This window comes from Mytilus edulis, unplaced genomic scaffold, assembly GCF_963676685.1.
Source record: "Mytilus edulis unplaced genomic scaffold, xbMytEdul2.2 SCAFFOLD_595, whole genome shotgun sequence".
Lineage (NCBI taxonomy): Eukaryota > Metazoa > Mollusca > Bivalvia > Mytilida > Mytilidae > Mytilus > Mytilus edulis.
The window spans coordinates 1-19,475 of NW_027268117.1; the positions used below are offsets into that span (position 1 = coordinate 1).

Below are 19,475 nucleotides of genomic sequence, written 5' to 3' on the forward strand. Positions count from 1 at the left end.
TTAAGAAAAAAGAATATAAAATAATGACATTGTTTTGGTACAAGTGAGTTGAAATCAATTCGACTTTATTGGTTATAAAAGATTAAGAGATAAAATCGTGCAATTTTTATACCAATACATCGAATTTTCATTGTTGACAAATCCTGATAATTCGCCAATGTATATATGTTTTAAGCAGGAACAGGAGAATAGATAATTAGATAATAATAAGATATTTTTTTTCAAAATTAATATATAAAAAATGAGTGTAATTTATATAAATAAACGTATAACTATCCTAAGACCATCATAAGACACCTCTCGCGTTGTCCTAACTTTATGACCAACTTTAAGAGATGTCCTAATTTAGGACCGCTTTGTGAAACCCACTTAGGACTAAGATATGTCGTAAGACCATCCTAAGACATGTCTTAGTCCTAAGACAGCTTCGTGAAACTGGGCCCAGTTTATCAAATTGCTTTTTTTTTATCAATTCATTTAAGGGAACGGCCATTTGATATTCAGTGGGGGAGCTAGGATTTTTTTTTCGGTTGAAATATTCCCCACGTCAAATTATTTCCAATTTTGTACACATATATTTCCTCCATTTTGTGTTGCGGAAAATTCATGTTCGTGTGTTTTCCCCATTTCTAGGATAAAAAAAAACTTCCTTCACTCAGGAAAATCAAATAATTGTACCCAAACTGACTTAAGAACAAAGTACTCTTAAAGATATCCATCTGCATACAATGAATGAAGATTTAAACTGCATAAAAGCATAGTAAATCAAAAGGTGATTACCAACTCTATTTAAAATAAAACAATCTGAAATGGCTTCAGCAAAACATTAGTAACATGCTGCCAACATACACTAACGTAGGAAGTTTTACGCAAATATATATTCACAACAGTTATCGAAGATCGGAGAATATGAAATTAATAAATATTATCGTTAGATCTGTATAAATGTTTTATAATAATTGAAAACTGTAGTCACAGAGTCGGAGATAAGCGTCCTTTGCATCAGGAGGGGGCATTCGATAACGACCGAGGGTAAATGAAAGTATATTGGGTTGCTGTAAATATTGGCGGGAGTTTGGGCTAACATAAAAGAACCCACAGGGTTTTATCTTAATTCATTACAAGATTTTACACTGAGAAATAGGTTGATGTAGATTTTAACGATTTCAGCCAGTATCGTGGCGTAAATATAAAATATAATTTGATTCTTCTAATAATATCTTACATTTATTCCCACGAAATAAATATGGACCTTGAGATAGTCAAAAGTATCAGTTTGAAAATCTTGCAGCATATTATGATCAGAAATTAGGAACATAACAGTTTTATGTTGTATTTGGAAAATATTCATGAACATTATAAATACAATTGGATCAGCATCAAAGAGCCATTTTTAATATTTTGCCTATGAGTGTGCAATAGTTATTTCAGCAACTTCTCAGAGATGATCTGGAATATGTTTGGTATAGTGGTTGTATGACATAATTTTACTTTTTTTAAAGGACTTCGATAAAATCATTATAAACGTTCAATTGTGAGATAAAATTTATATAAAATCTTAAATCTTAAAGCAATCGTCAGATAGAGTGATTGCTTGTCAAACTGTAGTAGAGAACTGAAACCACCTGGCGCTACCTTTAATTTTGATAAATAGTCAGCTAATAATAAATGTTTTACTTATTCATATATTTTCCATTTTATGTGTAAATTGAGCTATTCATAAAGTATTTAACATTCTTAAAGAAATTAATTCTTCGAATATTATTCAAATAAATTTCTCGCCAAATTTTGTCAATATAAATATAAACAACTGTCATATGATTTGGGAGTTTTAGCTAGCAATAAAATTTTAAAACTATTTAACCATTTTAACCGACATATTTGTTCGAAAAATGCCAAGTGAGGAATATGGCAGATGTTTTCACTTGTTCCTTTGCTTCATAGCGTTTGAGTTTGTCTGTTTTATGGACTCATCTTTTTGAATTTGCCTTAGAGTACGGAATTTTTGTTATGCTCTTTTGTTGCTAATATTGGAAAACGCATTTCATTATTTTTCGGAGATCGTATATAAATAAAATTATGCAATTTACTCTAAAATTAGTAATATTTGAAAATGAAATTATTTTATTACACGTAATATCATGAATCAATCCTTTGGTCGTCGACCTCAGTCAACCGGACCTTATTCATAACTAATTATAAATAGTGATCTTCTATGTAGGTTAGTTTTCTTTGTCAACCCCATCGTATAAACAAAAAAATGTCACATCTTCACTCCAAATTATATTCAAGCATTTGTCTTTATTTTTAATTTCAAAAATAGTTTAAAGGGGCACTAGCTACGAGATATATATAAAAATATCTAATATATTTTTTTTGCTCAATCATTAATGAAATGCAAATAGTGAAACAATAATTCGAATTTAGCAGCTAGTATGGTTCAATTTTGTCAAAATAAGCTAAAAAAACCCATTGATTATGAATTGTTCACTTGCAAGTGAATAATTCGACCTCATTGAATCCGTCTTCATGTGAACTTCAATTTAACCCCTTAGCATGAGATGGATAACACGTGAATTGTATGTGTAAAGTTATTTAAAGGAAAAGAATGTCAACATTGAAAGTAAAACAAAGTTAAATCATTTGATTAACTTATTCGATCCAAAAAAATCATTCTTATACAGGTGAAAACGATGATAAACAATAATTTTTCAAATTAAGTTGACCTAGAAAAATCCAACAGCACAAGTTTGCTTAATCTATTTATATCTATATTTATGTTTACATCGCTTATATGGTCATCGGATGACTTTGGAGGTCAACTCGGTAGTTAATTAGATGGCGTCTATAGACTAAAATATACACGAAACGAGCTACTTATTTTCATGCCCGTGCCCTGTTTATAGTAGATTTTTTAATTTTCATTTATGGTCTAAAAGAAATGACGAATTAACTGTGAACTCGGACCTAATATGCAGAAATCAAATATAAAATTTAGTTGTGGAATGATTGTCAATTGGGCAGCTCTTCATCAGACAGAAACCAAATGACGTAGAAGTTGGCAACTGAACTATATATAGGTTATTGTACGGCCTTTAACAATGAACAAAGACCATACCACATACAAACAACTCGAAAAATATGTCTGACTTGTTCTTAATTGCCCTCATGCTTAAAAAAATAGTTATAAATGAATTTGTCCACTGACTAGGCTCCTTACTTAAGACATCCGCATGTACATGTGTCTGGGTAACACTAGTTGTTCAAGCACTCAATGCCCCTTTTGATCTCAATTGTATGGTTACAAAGCAACTCCGTTTTGCAAACCTCAGGATAATAAGACTTTTTGTTTATTAAGTTTTGGATCGATTAGTTCCAAGTTTTCCTTGTTCTGTGGTCGCAAACACTCAAACACTATTTTGAAAGGAATATAAATAACAAAGATTCAATAAGGTTTAACTGATAAAAGCTTTCTGAAAAAAGTAAAATAACACAAATATCGAACTCCGATGAAAATTCTAAACGGCAGTCCCTAAACAAATGACAAAATCAAAAACTCAAACACATCAAACGAATGGATTACAACTTTCATATTCATGACTTGGTACAGACATTTTCTCATGATCTGGTTTTATAGTTATATAGCTAAACCGCTCATTTGTATGACAGTCGCATAAAAACTAAAGAAAACAGATATCTTGGTATGGTATCGTTGCACCTTCATTTTATAATACTGATGTCCTTTTAAAAAAAAATACCAGGCTTATAATTTGGTACAGCAAACGTCTACATATACGACTCATCAGCGGCGCTCGAATCCAAACAGTGGGAAGGTCAACTCAAATACTAAGTTAAGGAGTATTTCAAACCTAAAATTCTTAACAGTGTCCATCTAAGGCTTTAATGTATTTTGCTACATTAAAGCACGATGGACATTTGTTGCAGCCTGATATACAACTCTATCATTTTACTTCCTGTTCTTTACATGTTTGCTTACAAGGAAATAATGTGTTATACATTGTTGCATGATACATACGGAATATTTAAAAAATGAAAGAATTTTCATTTTCAATTTTCTTTAAAATCACATTTCCCTACATCAGAGACATTATATACATGTATGTATCTGCCCATATATAGATACTCTAACTATAATGATAAGTCATATTTATTTTGACTATAAAGATGAGCCATATTTATTCTGGGTATTAATACTAGTCTTGTATATGGTCTATGTATAGGTGAATTCTTCGCTCTATATCTATAGTGAGAAGTCATATCTATTTTTTTTCTTAGACCGTCTATAAAACTGATGCAAGGTGAAATCAATAGTACTTTTGCGTTAGTAAACGTTTTTGTATTTTCCCTCAGCTTATAAACTTATATCGTTTGTACACATTCTAATGGATACTATGTAGCTTATTTTCTTCTTCAAAATTAAAGAAAACCAATATCTATTATTCTGTTTGTACCTGAATGATTAAAAATAAATAAAAAAGAGCAACTCACCATAAGACTAATCCAAATTATATACAATGAAATAAGAAAAAAGATTATGAAACAAATTTCAAGTGACACTCTTATATTCTGAATAAATACTTATACCTTTGGATATATATTATTGCACAAAAAGATTGGTTTTCAAAATTATTGCTTTCAGAAAATCACTTTTAATAAAAATAAAAATGAATCATTATTTGGTTTATTTGGCTAATCCATCCTTATCTTTGAGAGATTATTAAACCATTGGTTCCTTGGTGCTCATGTGGTCGTATATGAATTCATAATTCTGGTTCTTTCTAAAAAAAAAATCTTGAGACTATTATGGACATGTCGAGACTTTGACATCCTATTGGAAACAACTCTATAAAAAGACGACCTGACGACATTTCATAGTGATAATGATTTAGTTTCACAGATACACTTTTATGATTGATCGAAAACAAGCTTAAATAAAAATATACAGCTTTTAAAATCAAAGTAGATTCTCAAATAATTTTACATCGAAAATTAGAAAAACAACAACACCGAATGATAACCTCTCCATTTTTTTTTTTTTTTTTTTTTTTATATAAAACTGAATAGAAGTTAGATCACTTTTACTGTTGATCGAAGTAATTAGTATGCTTGTCTTAACTTAACTGAAGCTAGAAGGATATTCAAAGTTTCTTCGAAAAAGTTTCTTAAAAAATGGTTCGCTACCGGAATGAATATTTCTGCTCAGATTAAAAGTCAATTACCGTGTTTTCGACAATGCAATAGGAATAAAAGCATATTAATGTTTAATGAAATATTTCCTGTTAATGAAAGCATTTCTATGAATCAAAACGAATGATTAACGATTTCACGTCGATTAAGGAGAAGTATTGCCATCAACAAATTTCAAAAACTTTTCAATATCATAGAGATGTGTAGTTCTAGATAAAACTCTCGAGTCCTTCTCTTTGCTGAGTAATGCATTTTTTATGAAAGAGAAGAAATATATTATATTTGTCACCAAATAAAAAAAATTGAAAAATAAAACCAAAACTTTTCAAGGCCATTATCAATATCATAATATGAGTAGTTCTAGTTAAAACTGCATTCTGAGTCCTTGCCTTTGCTTAGTAATGACAATTTTTATGAAAGAGCATACAAAACCTCTGACTCTCACGTGATTTAACGAGAAAAAAGAGATTTGGATAGCAGGAGACACTTATCTGTCACCTTATTTGTTCATGGGAACGCGAAGTTGTGTGTCATCTTACACAATGGCTTTCATGACCTTTAAATCATTTACCAAGTAGCACTTAGCATGAAAATATGTTTACATATACATATATAAACCTATTCGGATTTCTAAACCTTTGGCTCTTAGTTCTTGATGGAGGTAGAACACACTAAAGCGTTCTGAACGAATGCTTCATGTGAATTCATCTTCAGATTTATACATCTTGAAACTTAAGGACATACTAATGTTGACCAGAAGTGTTGAAAGCTCAACACATTTGAAATATTTTGAGACAACAAAAACCAGTTTACAAGGAAATTTCACATTGAAACGCTTACATTGTATACAAGAAACTCATGTGAAAAGTAAAATCACAAAAATACTGAACTCAAAACGGAAAGTCCCTAATCAAATGGCAAAAGCAAAACCTCAAACACATCAAAGGAATGGATAACAAACTGTCATATTCCTGACTTGGTACACGCATTTTCTTATGTAGAAAATGGTGGATTGAACCTTGTTTAATAGCTAGCTAAACCTCTCATTTGTATGACAGTCGCATCAAATTAAAATTCCTTTATATTGACAACGATGCGTGAACAAAACAAACAGACATAATAGGTAAAAATGTCAAAATACAGTAGTCAACATTGTGTTAAAATCTTAATCACTGAAAAAGCAAACAAATATATAACAAAGAAGCACAAAATGGCATATAGACCAAGCGATTGCAAAGATTCACGTGAATCTCATATGTGACACTCATTGGAATTTCACCTGAAAATCTCATGAACTATTTTCATACGAAATTCATGTTAATTTCTGAAATAAAGTAATTCAAATAACATCTTAATTTACAAGTTTAACTAGAATCAGGAAAAATACCAGTTTGTTTTGTAAAATTTACATGAAATTCATATGATTCTCAATTCACGTGATATTCATAAGATATTTTTTATGTAAATTTCAGGTATAATCTCGTTTGAGGTGAATCTTACGTGATAAGTTTCACATGAGTATGAACAAATTTTGCCTGTGTACGAACCAGAAAGATGGATCTAAGTTCAGTAAAACATTGAATTCAAGACTTTAATCAGTCAAAAGACAGTCTGTGAATAAAAATTTACATACTGAATAATTATAGAATAAAGAGAGATTATATTGAATGTACACATTTGCATACGTAAATATGACAGCACACATCATTAAAAGTAAGATGGGCTTTGCTCATTGTTGAAGGCCGTACGGTGACCTATAGTTGTTAATTTCTGTGTCATTAGGTCTCTTGTGGAGAGTTGTCTCATAGGCAAACATACCACATCTTCTTTTTTATATCTAGAGTGTTCTCGTTTCATTGGTGCAATTGGTGGTCTATGGCTGCTTTCTGTTCTTTGGTCGAACTGTTGTTTCTTTTCACACTTTCCCTGTTTTCATTCTCTATTCTATCTGTCATAAAGGTTTTCAACTTTTCCGTTTTTTATACGACCTAAGCTTTCAAATGTTCGGCTTTGAGCATTCCTGTTGAAGGAAAATCAAGAAAAGCGGTTTGGAATATTGCAATTTATTAAACTTTATTTTCTTATTTTTCTGTAGAGGGTACCATAGAGTCTCCAACAGAAGACATTTGTCTTTATAGTATGTCGAGCTCTGAGACATTCCAATTCTTTAAAAGTTGTTAATAAATTTCACCAAAAACAATCATAGATCTGCAAATAACATAAAACATTAAAATACATTTCTAATAAATCAATCAACTGTTATCAATGATCTTCTTGATATAACTGAAAGGGTATCTGTTATAGATTAAACAATTTCAAAGTATAACATGATGCTGTTATTCGATTATGGATCTAAATTTGAATAGGCGCGAGATGGACGTGGACAAGGGTTATCCAAACTGATTCCCTGTCCATATACTCGTATACGTGCATCTCTTTTTCCGATTTATTCATATCGCACCATCTGATTTGTGCATGTACATATCTATAATAATATTACATAGGAAAATATTTTGAGTTTCACATTCAATCCTCGGCTATATCATTGTATAAATTACTTTCACTGCTGAAATTAAATATAAAAAAGAAGATGTGGTATGCTTGCCTATGAGACAACTCTCCACAAGAGAACAAATCACACAGAAATTAACAACTATAGATCACCGTACGGCCTTCAACAATGAGCAAAGTGTATCTATCTCTCATTCACAGTTCTTATTCCATGCCCATGTCCGTGTTTGGATTTGCCTTCTGTACTTTCCAGTTCTATCAGCTTTTCGACGTTTTTTCATTAGGTTGTGATTTATAAATTATTACTCTGGCATCACTTAAGAGAAATTAATGTTTACAATGCGACCGTTCAAAATTATGTTTTAATATCGACGATTTTGTTAGAGCAAAAGTCAATCTCCAAAGTGGGTCCAGAATTAATCGCAGGAATTTTTTTCGTTTTAACTTTTTTGTTTGGTTTGCAAGCATTGAATTGATATCATTTTAATATTTTATAATTTGCAAGATTGTTGCTTAATAAACCGATAATCGATCAGTCATTTGTATGATGACCACAGATATGTATAGCACGGATATGTTTCACTTGTTTAAGCCACAAACCCGTCATCGTTTCCGCAATTATGACATAATCGAATGCAAATTATTTTAACTTTCGATTAACAACAGGACAGACGCCACAAGTGAAGCTAGACAAGCTCATCCCTTTTTAACTGTTCTACGGTTTTGGTGGGTTCTGTGTTGTGAATACTTGTCTGTGTAGTGTTTTATATACGTTTTCTTTCTTTTTCTACTCACCCTAATGTTTACAGAAATTTAGATTTTTTTAAAAACAATTACAAAAAACAATTTTCTTTCTTATACTGGTAATGCAAAATAGTAGAATGAGAAAATCTTGAAAGATATTTATTGATAGGGCAAATAATTAAAAAGGGAATTATTGGGAAACATGTAACAACGCTTTATTCTAAAAAGAAGGCAGGTATACTTAACCGGACTAAATTTGTGAATTCTGAAATACCAAAAAATAAGATTTATAAGTTGATGTTTGCTTAACGCCAACTCAGCGAAAAAGGCTATATTTATATGGGGAAGAGCAAAGAGTAAAAAAAACTAATGTCACGATTGTTTGTACTATCTGTTCATCGGTCTTGTTGCACGAAGGACACATAATAAGGGTTTTCCATATATAAAAACTCAAACCTACGTCAACTTATAACCAATTCAGAAGATGCACCTCGTGAGTGTCATCAGGAAAAGCGATGTGCAATTTATTAATTGGTCCTAATGGGTTAAATCAAAACATGATCGTATCATGTGAAGAGTAGAATGTGATATGCATGCGACAATTACTGAATATTATGTTTAATTAATTTATACTTATCTACGGATATAATTATTTATGTCCATATGATCATTTGTGTTCATACCTACTTAGTTATTATTTTTTTGAAAAATAGAAATGGAAAGTAGAAATGATAACTTGCCAGTATGTCGCAAAAGTGGCAATTGTGACTTGAAGCAACAACAAACTTTGGTCGGGTTGCTGTATTTTTGACACATTCCACATTTATAATGTCAATTTTATTTATAGATGTAAAAGAATATTGTAAAATCTTTTGTTGATGATGTAGGTATAGGGAACAATTCAACGAGACAGCAACCTAAGAACATGTATTAAATTAAGTAAAGTATTTGCATATACTTGTATTTACGTCAGCATTGTGAGATTATAACTCTCGTAAAGTTGAGGAAAAATGAAGACAGAAAAGAAAGAAATCCCTGTTTATGAACTCCATACGACAGACTTTCTATTCATGCTCTTTTATTCAAATTGTGTGTAGGACTACATGTGCAATACAAAAATGTTGGTGAAACTTTTTCCCATTTACTGGCATATCTTATGTCACTGTAGGATATAGGTTAAGCACTAATAAAATAAGTGTATTTTCTCTTATATTTAGGATAAAAAATATATATCTTCTTAAACATATTCATTATCAAATTTGTTTATTACGTATCAAAATTGATTATAATTTTTATCACAGTTTCAATAAATATAAAAATGTTTTTATAGAATAAAGTAAATTTGTTGTCCTGTTTCTATGATAGTAGTATTTAATCTTCTGACCAAACTGCAGACATCAAGCCTAGAATTTGTTTGAATACTATAAACTAAAACGCGACACACTGACGTGCAATATGGCTAACTCGCGTATACGTTAGCTACATTCATAGCTTTGAGAAAAACCACCCCCAAACTGCGGGCGGTAAATGGTTCAGTGTTAGGCTATTTGATTCTACTTTCACTGTGGTATATCGTTTTTATCGGAGAAAATGACATACAAATTCCTAGTAAATGATTTTTAACCCAAACTAAACACGAACAGATATAAACATCTAACTGCGATAAGGAAAAACAATGCGTTATCCATTGCCACATATTTTCTTAATAAAAATTCTTCCAAAAAAACTTTCTCAAATCATAATTAGTAAATTAAAAATTGATTTAAAATGTTTTGATGTAATTCTATATCTTAATAAAATAAATAAAAACAGAAGAAACGTTAAATGTTAAAGAAAATGACTAAATCGTGATCTAAATTGCAAATTAAAACGTGTCTTTCCTGTAATCTGGTAAAATAATATCAAAAACACACAAACAAAAATAATACCAGTTAATATAAAACTCCTAAATCCTCATTTTCGGAAATAGAACAACAAATCTGTGTTTTCATTGCAAGCCAGGAAACTGTAATTCATCCGGTGAGAGAAGAGAAGCGTTTTGATTGGCTGTGTGATTCAGATTTCTGTTGATGATAAACGTGTGGCCTAGAGGCTAACCCTCATCATACACAGCGAATGTCATCAACTTAAAAAGTGAAAAAAAATTAAGTGGATATTATGTCTTCGTATCCAAATAGTCACAACTTAACTTCGCCATTTCTGGTTAATAACATTCTAATGAACCACAATTCACCCTGGACTGACCAAAATATGCATGCCGGTTTGGACTATTCACATGCAAGTTTTCCAATGTCAGGAAATTATGATTATAGAATGGATCAGATCGGAACCAGTTCTTCGTGTTTGTATCCTGGGAATACATCTTCACCGCCAATGTCATCGATGCAACCGACGTATACGACACTTTCGCCACAGTCATTACCCTTATCTGATGGACCTTCTAGACACGACCTCGGACAATACCATACAGCTTCCCCGGACTCTGGAACAGGAAAACCAGGTGCCTCAGAAACACAACTGCTTACTCCAAAAAGTGAGCAAGTAGATATGGATGTTCTTGAAAACCGTAAGTTGAATATAATAAGTCTTAAGAGGGAGATGTCGGAACCATACATCCCCTTAATACTTATCAAGGGCCACTTAATACGGCCACTTTTGAATATTTACTGATTTTCTGATTTTAATGAATATCAATAGGTAAAAAGTACCCACTTATCTGAAAAGTCTATAAATTTAATTTTCTTTTGTAAACATGCTTTGATAATGATCGGGTTTCGAAGTGTTCCTAAGAAGGTCTGCTCAGTATCAGAGTCTTTGAAGTTTAAGGATGACATTTTGGAATCTTGTAACTTCTCAATAACACGACAACACACTTGTCGCACAAGGGGTTAAGAATTGGCAAAATATTAGCATTGAAGTAGGAATTGTTGTTTTATAGACGTGGTGAATATTATTTCAAAAGTTTTCTTGTATAATGTAAGTGTCTTGAATGAAATAGAGTAAAGTTAAAGTGTGTTATTTCTTAAGAAGACAATACACAATAAGTAGGTATATAGTGTGTATCGGTTCAGATATTACCTCCAACTTAACCTTCACTCAACCATGTTTGCATGGGTTGAGTGTTCTTGAAGAAAATAAAGTTTCCAAATATTAAATATTTTGATAGTTTTTGAGATCAAAGCATTGCTACAGTATGCATGCAGAGCTTCGGATTTTTAGAACGATCATTATTGTACATCTGATAATGTAACTATTATGTATTTATTTAAAAAAAAAAGATAATAACACTAGTATTACTGTTTTCATTCTTTTATATTGAAGTTATTTATATCTCTTTTCTATGAGTATTGTCGAGAATAGTTATAAAATAATTGTCTACTGTTATAAGCCTAAGTTTTGAAATTAATGTTCCTTGTTATAAGCCTATTTTTTTCTTGACTAGTTTTGAAATAACTGTCCCCTGCTGTAAGCCTTCTTTTTTAAATAGTTTTGAATTAAGTGTTCCTTGTTATACGTCTACTTTTTTCTTGAATAGTTTTGAATTAAGTGTCCCCTGTTATAAGCCTATTTTGTTTGTGAATAGTTTCGAAATAAGTGTCCCCTGTTTATAGCCTTCTCTTTTCTTGAATAGTTTTAAAATAAGTGTCCCCTGTTATAAACTGCCTACTTTTTGTGAGAATAGTTTTGAAATAAGTGTCCCTATTAGATATACTCTGTAACCTTATTCTTATATTTTTAAAATGGACTTTTTAAAAATTCAATTATTTACTGATGCTTTTTGTGATGGTGTTTTAAACTTGTAAAGTTGTGTTTACTTTGTGTGTGTTTATAAAAATTCTCCTTACTGAACCTTCGGGTTATTAAATGCTTACTGTCAATGGATTTTGTCAAAACTTTAAGATCATATCAACTTTGGTTATATCTGAAATAAAAGGATACAAAGTCAGTCAAAGGTTAATTAAAAAGTGCGGGAAAGGCCGAAAGACTTGTTGATAATTTATAATTCGAAAATCGTGGAAGATTACTTTTGCTAATACTTCCGAATGATATTTTCACTATTTGTAATGGTTCAAATCCGATCGGATTATGACCTTTGTGATCTTTACAACAAACCGACCTTTCTTCTCGTATTATTGTAAAGTTTTCTTGCTATATTACAACACAAACTGCTTAAATTTCTTTTCTTCCACTAGATTAGTCCCCTTTGGTTTGTTTATATTTCCGATCAGGTCGGTCAAAATATCTTTTGACGTTGAAAAATTGTAAACAAACATATTAAAAATCGGATATGACTTGATAAAATTACGGAAATAAGAATTTATTTTTAACTTTCAAAACCTTTAAATATCCTACCGAATAATAACATGTTATACTTGTAGTTTGACAAAAACAAATGTCCTGCACAGATAATTTTGATATGTTATTATAATTAGATAAAATAGTTTTAAATTAAATTAACTCATACAATACTCTTTATTAAAAGATTTTTTAAAAGAGTGAAAGGATGAAATAATGAAAGACTCTTTTATGTTAACGCAATCTTTCCAAAAAAGAAGAATTTATTATTATTCATTCGTGATATAATTTGGCCGGGAATTTTACTGTTCTAAATATTGCCCTCTATACACCAATATTCATTAAAATATTCATTAACTTTTTCATTTATCTGAATAAAACTTAAATGTCTTTACTCTGTATTCTACCTTCTTGATTCACATGTCATAGATATTTGAAGTAATTTATTGCAAAGTAAAGAAAAATGATAAAACCACGATTAGAATGATGTAAAATACCTTTTTAAAGGATAACCCCTAACATACAGTAGTAATCCACAAAACAAGTTAATAAGAAACTTTAAGTTATATAAAAGTTAACAAAAAAATGCATGTTTATTTTTTTAAACTCCATATCTAACTAATTTGTTCGACGAAGAAAAAATCTAGGAACGATCTGATATCATGATTAAGTGATTTATATAAAATATGTGAAAAATAATAACCGATACAATCGCAACTGGAATAAATTTGTGAATAGTATGCCTCGTAATTTTTATTAGTATATATAAACTGCAATGTGTTCAGCCGTTTATGATGCAGAAGATATACGGCAGAGAAATAGTTTTATCGTTAAATCTCTGTAAACCTCATCGAAATCTCGGTGGGAAGCAATTTTAATGCGACAGCTAGCGGTCCACGAACTATAGGGTTCAAAGGCTATGTATATAAATCGTTTAGAATGGAGTTATTAATACTGGGTTACTCGGTCCGGTCGGAAGTTAAATGGAAGTTTGATAAAATAATGAAGTGGAAAACGAGCCTACTAATTAGATATTTGTACCAACATGTATTAAATTAAGCAGGATTTGGGGTTTCCTGATGTAACACACAGAGTTCGGTATTATCCCATAACGCAGTATCTGTTAAAAAATTTGAATTCAATTTTTTAATCCACAAATGTCATTTTCGACAATTTTTATTAAATTGAAATCTTATCATTAGGAAATCAAGGAGACTTGCGGGTGACGGAAGTTTAAGTTAACGGGTCCAAGTTTTAATTTTCTTTTACGTTTACCATGTGTGAAATTTTGATTTATATCAATTTCAAAAACATTTCCGACAAATAGATCTTAGTTTTTTACACATGTTGAAAGAGAAGGAAACACGAAAAATTTCTGCATTTTAATAAAGTTCTGTTGAAGTACTTCAACTTTCATTTTGTTATTTCCGCCTGATAAGACTTTAAAAAATTAAAAAAATAAATTAGTTCTACATTCAGGAAACGTTATTTTCATTTAACTTCATGTAAGTGCCCAGAATTATTCAATTTCGCATTTTGTTTGAACTTCACATTTATATGAAAGAGGCAACAAAATGAAACTAAAGTGTGCTTTCTGACAATAATGCAAAAAATGCTCATATTGTCGCGTTGTATTTATGACAAGTGTATGAGTGAAATAATATGCAATTTTTACTCTTAGCATATTTCTATGATACCGAAATAAATATAAATGCGTATAAAATTAAAGAAAAGGGTTCAAATTAAAAAAAACTCGAAGAAACCCAAGTAGAATCAAAATTGAAAAGTTATTGAAAAAAGACACAATCACGGAAAAATTAAAACGGGCGATGTCTTAGAGATAAACCAAAGTTCAAGTCCATGTTAAAAAGAATAAATTACATTTAACTGTTTTCGTATACAAGCTCCGTTTTCATTTGTAAATATTTTTCTCTTTTTCATGAGAATTTCTGTCATTACTTCCCATGATTTTAGTGTGCCGTTTAGCAAGAGAAATTTAAGATATATTCTGGTTGATTACTGGTAGATAGACCGACAATATCTAGGTTTTCTCACATAAACAATTTAATATTTCCAGATGTCTTTGATATATTCTGATTGATAAGAACTTTGAAACGTCTTTTATATATTTATATTTGATATGATGATAGAGTCATTCGAATCCATTTTTCTTCGAAAAGTAGCATATTGAATTTTACCTCAAACTTTTGATCATGCAAATTAATAATTTTATCAATATGTGTGTATTCCATATTTATTTATTAATCCTGTTTAAGCATGAGAGTTGATGCTTTGAAAACTTGACAAAAAATTCTACAATATTTTGTTTATAGTTTATTTCTGACGAAAATGTTTATTTTTCATTATTGCAGTCTAAACGAAAAAAACAAATTACTTCAAAATAGTTGATGCTTTTTTTTTTAAATTTTCTGAATTACATGTTTTAATATTTACGAAAATAGATAAACAACAATAGTTAATGAAGAAAAACAAAAGAAGTTTAAACCAATTAATAGAATGAAATTAATCTTTTGATGCGTTTTAATATTTGTAAGTTATAATTGACTTGAAGAAAACGAAGTAGGAGAGTACTCGAGGTGCAATATACATTAATAAGTTGAAGAAGGACAGATAATACATGCCTTAAGAAAAGAAGACAAAAAAAACCCTAATTTTATCCGCTATTTTGACATATTAACACAACACAGAAACCTTTTAAAACATATAGCAACACGACCCCATTAATGTTTTACATTCCGGCTTAACAATTATAATTATAATTTTCTGTTCAACTACACTGTTTTCTACATTCAGTATACTTTTTATTTTTATTTTTTCAATGTTTTCCTATTTGTAAATATTTAACCATGAAAAATAATGCATTATGCCAAACCATAATTCATAAGACAATCTACCGAATACTTCTCTCTATCATTAAAGGTTATCGTGGAATTAGTTAAAGAAAACACACGAAAGGTCATACGGTACAAAAATGCATTTTATTAAAACATACCCCCATCATAGTAAAGCTTATCTGACAAACTTCATGGATGAGTACAAGGCCAGGCAAGCGTAGGAAGATCACAAAACAAACTTATTTATAAGACATAAAATCGCCTTGTGAAGTTGTAATTCTTAGTAGTTTAGTGTTCATTCTCTTCGATTTTGTTATCGTTCAAACATTGTCTCCAGTATTTAACAGAAAGCTGGAATGTTCAATTCAACCATAAAATATAAGTTCACTTTTTTCTTCCAAAAGAGAATTAACTGATTAATAAACAAATGAATCACTTGGGATTGTTAACGTTTGTTATTCAATTAAAATGCTTAAGGATTTATAATTTCTTTTTCTCTGGTAATTCAAACGGTCTGAAATGATGAATTGGAACCATTAAATTTATCATCATTTGTTAATTTGTTAATATATATGTAATATATTTATAAATATAAATTGATATGGATATGATTTTATCTTCCTTTGTTTTGTATCCGCATACTTTGTCTGGATATTTTTAAAATGGCATAAATGACGGACATCACTGTTAATATTCAATATCAGTCAAATAAAAAATACCCCCTGCCCCCCCCCCCCCCCCCCCCCCACCCCCCCCCCACCTTATGTACATAGGGGGCAACTTAAAAATTAAAAATATTAACTTTAAAATACTTAAATCATCTTTATTTTCGTTTAACTATACAATTTTTAAAATTTGAAACACAAGATAATTAAAAAATCGTGTCCTTTTAAAATTGTTATTAAACTAAAGTATTTGCTCCGTTATTCCATAATAATTAACTTCAAAATTTTGCAAGACATTTAAGAAATCGAAAAAGTAACTAAATCAAGAACAAATCCGACTGTTTGTTTAGACGTTTTAATTACTGGAAAACAACTTTGTTAAAACGCACACGGTTAGTTAAGAATTAAAAGAATGTGGAGGATGATTAACGGCAACAGTTATACAGTATCAACCTCATGCGGGTTTTCAAGTACGATGTAACTTAAACAGACAAGGGGCGGTTGTTTCTATTTTTCTTTAGTTTAAACAAAAAATGAATATTCATAACAATAATAATCAATTACCATAAATAATGAAGGAAATACAAAAAATAATTAAGAAACAGATGAATATAATAATTTTGCTTTGAACTCTGAAACACTTTTATAATATAATACGGCAAGACATTATTGTTTGTTACTCAATCATTACTATAATACTAAAAAGAAATATATTGCAACAAAAATGTTTCACGAAAAAATGTAAAAAAAGGACTAAACTTGCACGCGAACTCTAGCATATTTTTTTATTAGAAAGATTGCAGATTCAAGTAGTAGTATAAAACAGATATAGAAAAAGCTGATGAAACAATTTACTCTGCAGCATTTAATCAGTTTTTGTTGGACGCTCGTGTAGCGGGACATAAATATATCGTTCTTTAATTAGCTGTCGACAATTGAAAAATTACAGAAAGTCATTATATAATATATACTTGATGACAAACTCGTGCACAGAAGTACTTCATGTCGGCGCTTCTGACTTACCAAGTTTTATTAATTTAGAATAAAAGTTTTTGCAATTACGTATTTTTCAAGTGTTTACTTTTGTCTTTGTAGATCAATCGGCGTCACCATCTTGTGAAGAAAGTGACAAAGACAACAAAACCACAGATACAAAACCAGGAGAGTGCCATTTAATCCAAAAGCAAAGGACCCGAAGAAAGCCAAGAGTTCTATTTTCACAAGCTCAAGTGTATGAACTTGAAAGGCGTTTTAAACAGCAGAGATATTTATCTGCACCAGAACGAGAACAGTTAGCTAGCCTTTTAAAATTATCTTCTACTCAAGTTAAAATCTGGTTTCAAAACAGGAGATACAAATGTAAGCGTCAGCGCCAAGATAAAAGTTTAGAACTTTCAAATATGCAACCACCTAGGAGAGTTTCCGTACCTGTTCTGGTAAGGGATGGCAAACCTTGTGTCGGTCAGAACGTCACGCCCTCATACTCGGCACCATACAACGTTAACCCATTTGTTTATTCCACTCCTTCATATAATTCCATGAATAGCCACATGGCCTCAATGCCACAGATGACCCAGATTCAACAGAACGGTTATATGTCACAGCAATCGCAACATCCGGGAATAAGGGCTTGGTGACTATATGAATAGAGAACAATGATTGTGACTCCATGACAAAGTGCAATAGCCGCTAGTCTGCCAAAAAGTTCGTTTTTGATACTGCCACTTATTTTTAATTGTGATGATAACTGTTGTGGTCAAAATCAAAGAACAAAGGTTGAACCGGGATACAGTATTTACTGATATAAGTTGTTCGGACAGGACTGGACAAAGATTTGAACGAATACGATATTTATATTGAGAGAATCCGTTAGCAGGAGGATTTATTTTGTATATTGATTGAATATTATAATTTTTTAATTTTAATTCTATGCAATGGTCTATTGTTAAAATATCTGATACCTCAGCTTTCCCAAAACTTTTTCTGAGATATCAAAATGAATTCGAGTTTGTGAAAACTAATAAAACATTATTTACTTATTATTTTACAGTTTTCTTCATTGAAAAAAAGAGAAATATTCATTGCCGTCTTTTTATTTTAAATTTAGGTTGTCAACATAATTTTATTACGTTTGAAAAGACTTCATATTTGATACAAAGAAATATTTCATAAACTCATTACATCTGCGTGTGATGCTGGGTTAACACAAATGCGACAGCAAACCAACAACATATATGTGTCCTTCAACTGATTAACTGATAAGATTTCAGTGTTTTAGCGGATTCATGAAAAGTTAGGGTGAATGATTTTATAGTGCTATATTTTTCTTTAATGTTTGAAGATGCAGATGCAAATGATGCACCGAACTTGAGCTAAATGAACCATCATGGTTATACGATTTATCAGAAAATAACACCTTATAACAAACAAAATCGTTTGGTATATTTTTGAGAGAATTCAATAGATTTTTTATTTTGTTTTCAAACAGTCGGATGTGACCAGATTCAATGAAATATTATCGCAAATAGAATAAAAATGGCATTAAAAATTATTATCTATTTTAAGAGGTTCGAAAAAGAACAATTTTGAACTGTTAATGGTAAAAGGTTGTTCTTCAGACAATGCATTTAGTCGTTCATTAATAAGGCATCATATTGATTCTGAGACAAAATTTCTGTACTAAAGTTGTAAAAAGAAAACAAACAATGATTTTCTTCACATTTAATCATTGTTGATTGTACAAATATTATTGTATTATATTTCAAAATAAATGAATATGTATTTAATCTATTTAGTTTGATTCTTCTTTTTTTATTATTTGGTACTTTTATACATTTATAAACAGTAAACAATTTGCATAAAATTCCTTGGTAGCATGATGATTAAGAAAAGGGCTACGGAAGCATGAAAAGTATATAACGTTGTTCTCAATATTTTGGTACAGTGTATTAACAACCAGCCTAAACTTAAAAATAAAACATTTCTATTAAGTTAGAATAGATTGACCAAGGGTTTCGAGAAAATAAGATATAAATTTCGATTCGCGGATTAAATACTATAATTGGTTGCAAAATAGCTTTAGTTTAAGAATTAAAATGGTACTAACATATAGCATTTGTATGGAAGAAACATAAGAAATCTGAAGTTGTCGAGTATACAACATAATATATAAATATACATAAACCATTTAAAATGG

General features: G+C 30.3%; 1 protein-coding gene across 1 annotated transcript; it reads left to right on the forward strand.

Moving 5' to 3' along the window:
• Positions 1 to 8,498: 8,498 nt before the first annotated feature.
• LOC139506841 (homeobox protein Nkx-2.3-like) lies at positions 8,499 to 19,065 on the forward strand. Its single transcript, XM_071295558.1, has 2 exons — positions 8,499 to 11,029; positions 17,375 to 19,065. The coding sequence occupies exons 1-2, from the start codon at positions 10,621 to 10,623 to the stop codon at positions 17,914 to 17,916; spliced, it is 951 nt and encodes a 316-aa protein (XP_071151659.1). The 5' UTR covers positions 8,499 to 10,620; the 3' UTR covers positions 17,917 to 19,065.
• Positions 19,066 to 19,475: the final 410 nt, after the last annotated feature.

Coding starts and splice junctions, on each gene's coding strand:
- LOC139506841 (XM_071295558.1), top strand. CDS start 10,621: ATGTCTTCGTATCCAAATAGTCACAACTTAACTTCGCCATTTCTGGTT. Junction 11,030..17,374: donor TATGGATGTTCTTGAAAACC/GTAAGTTGAATA, acceptor TTGTCTTTGTAG/ATCAATCGGCGTCACCATCT.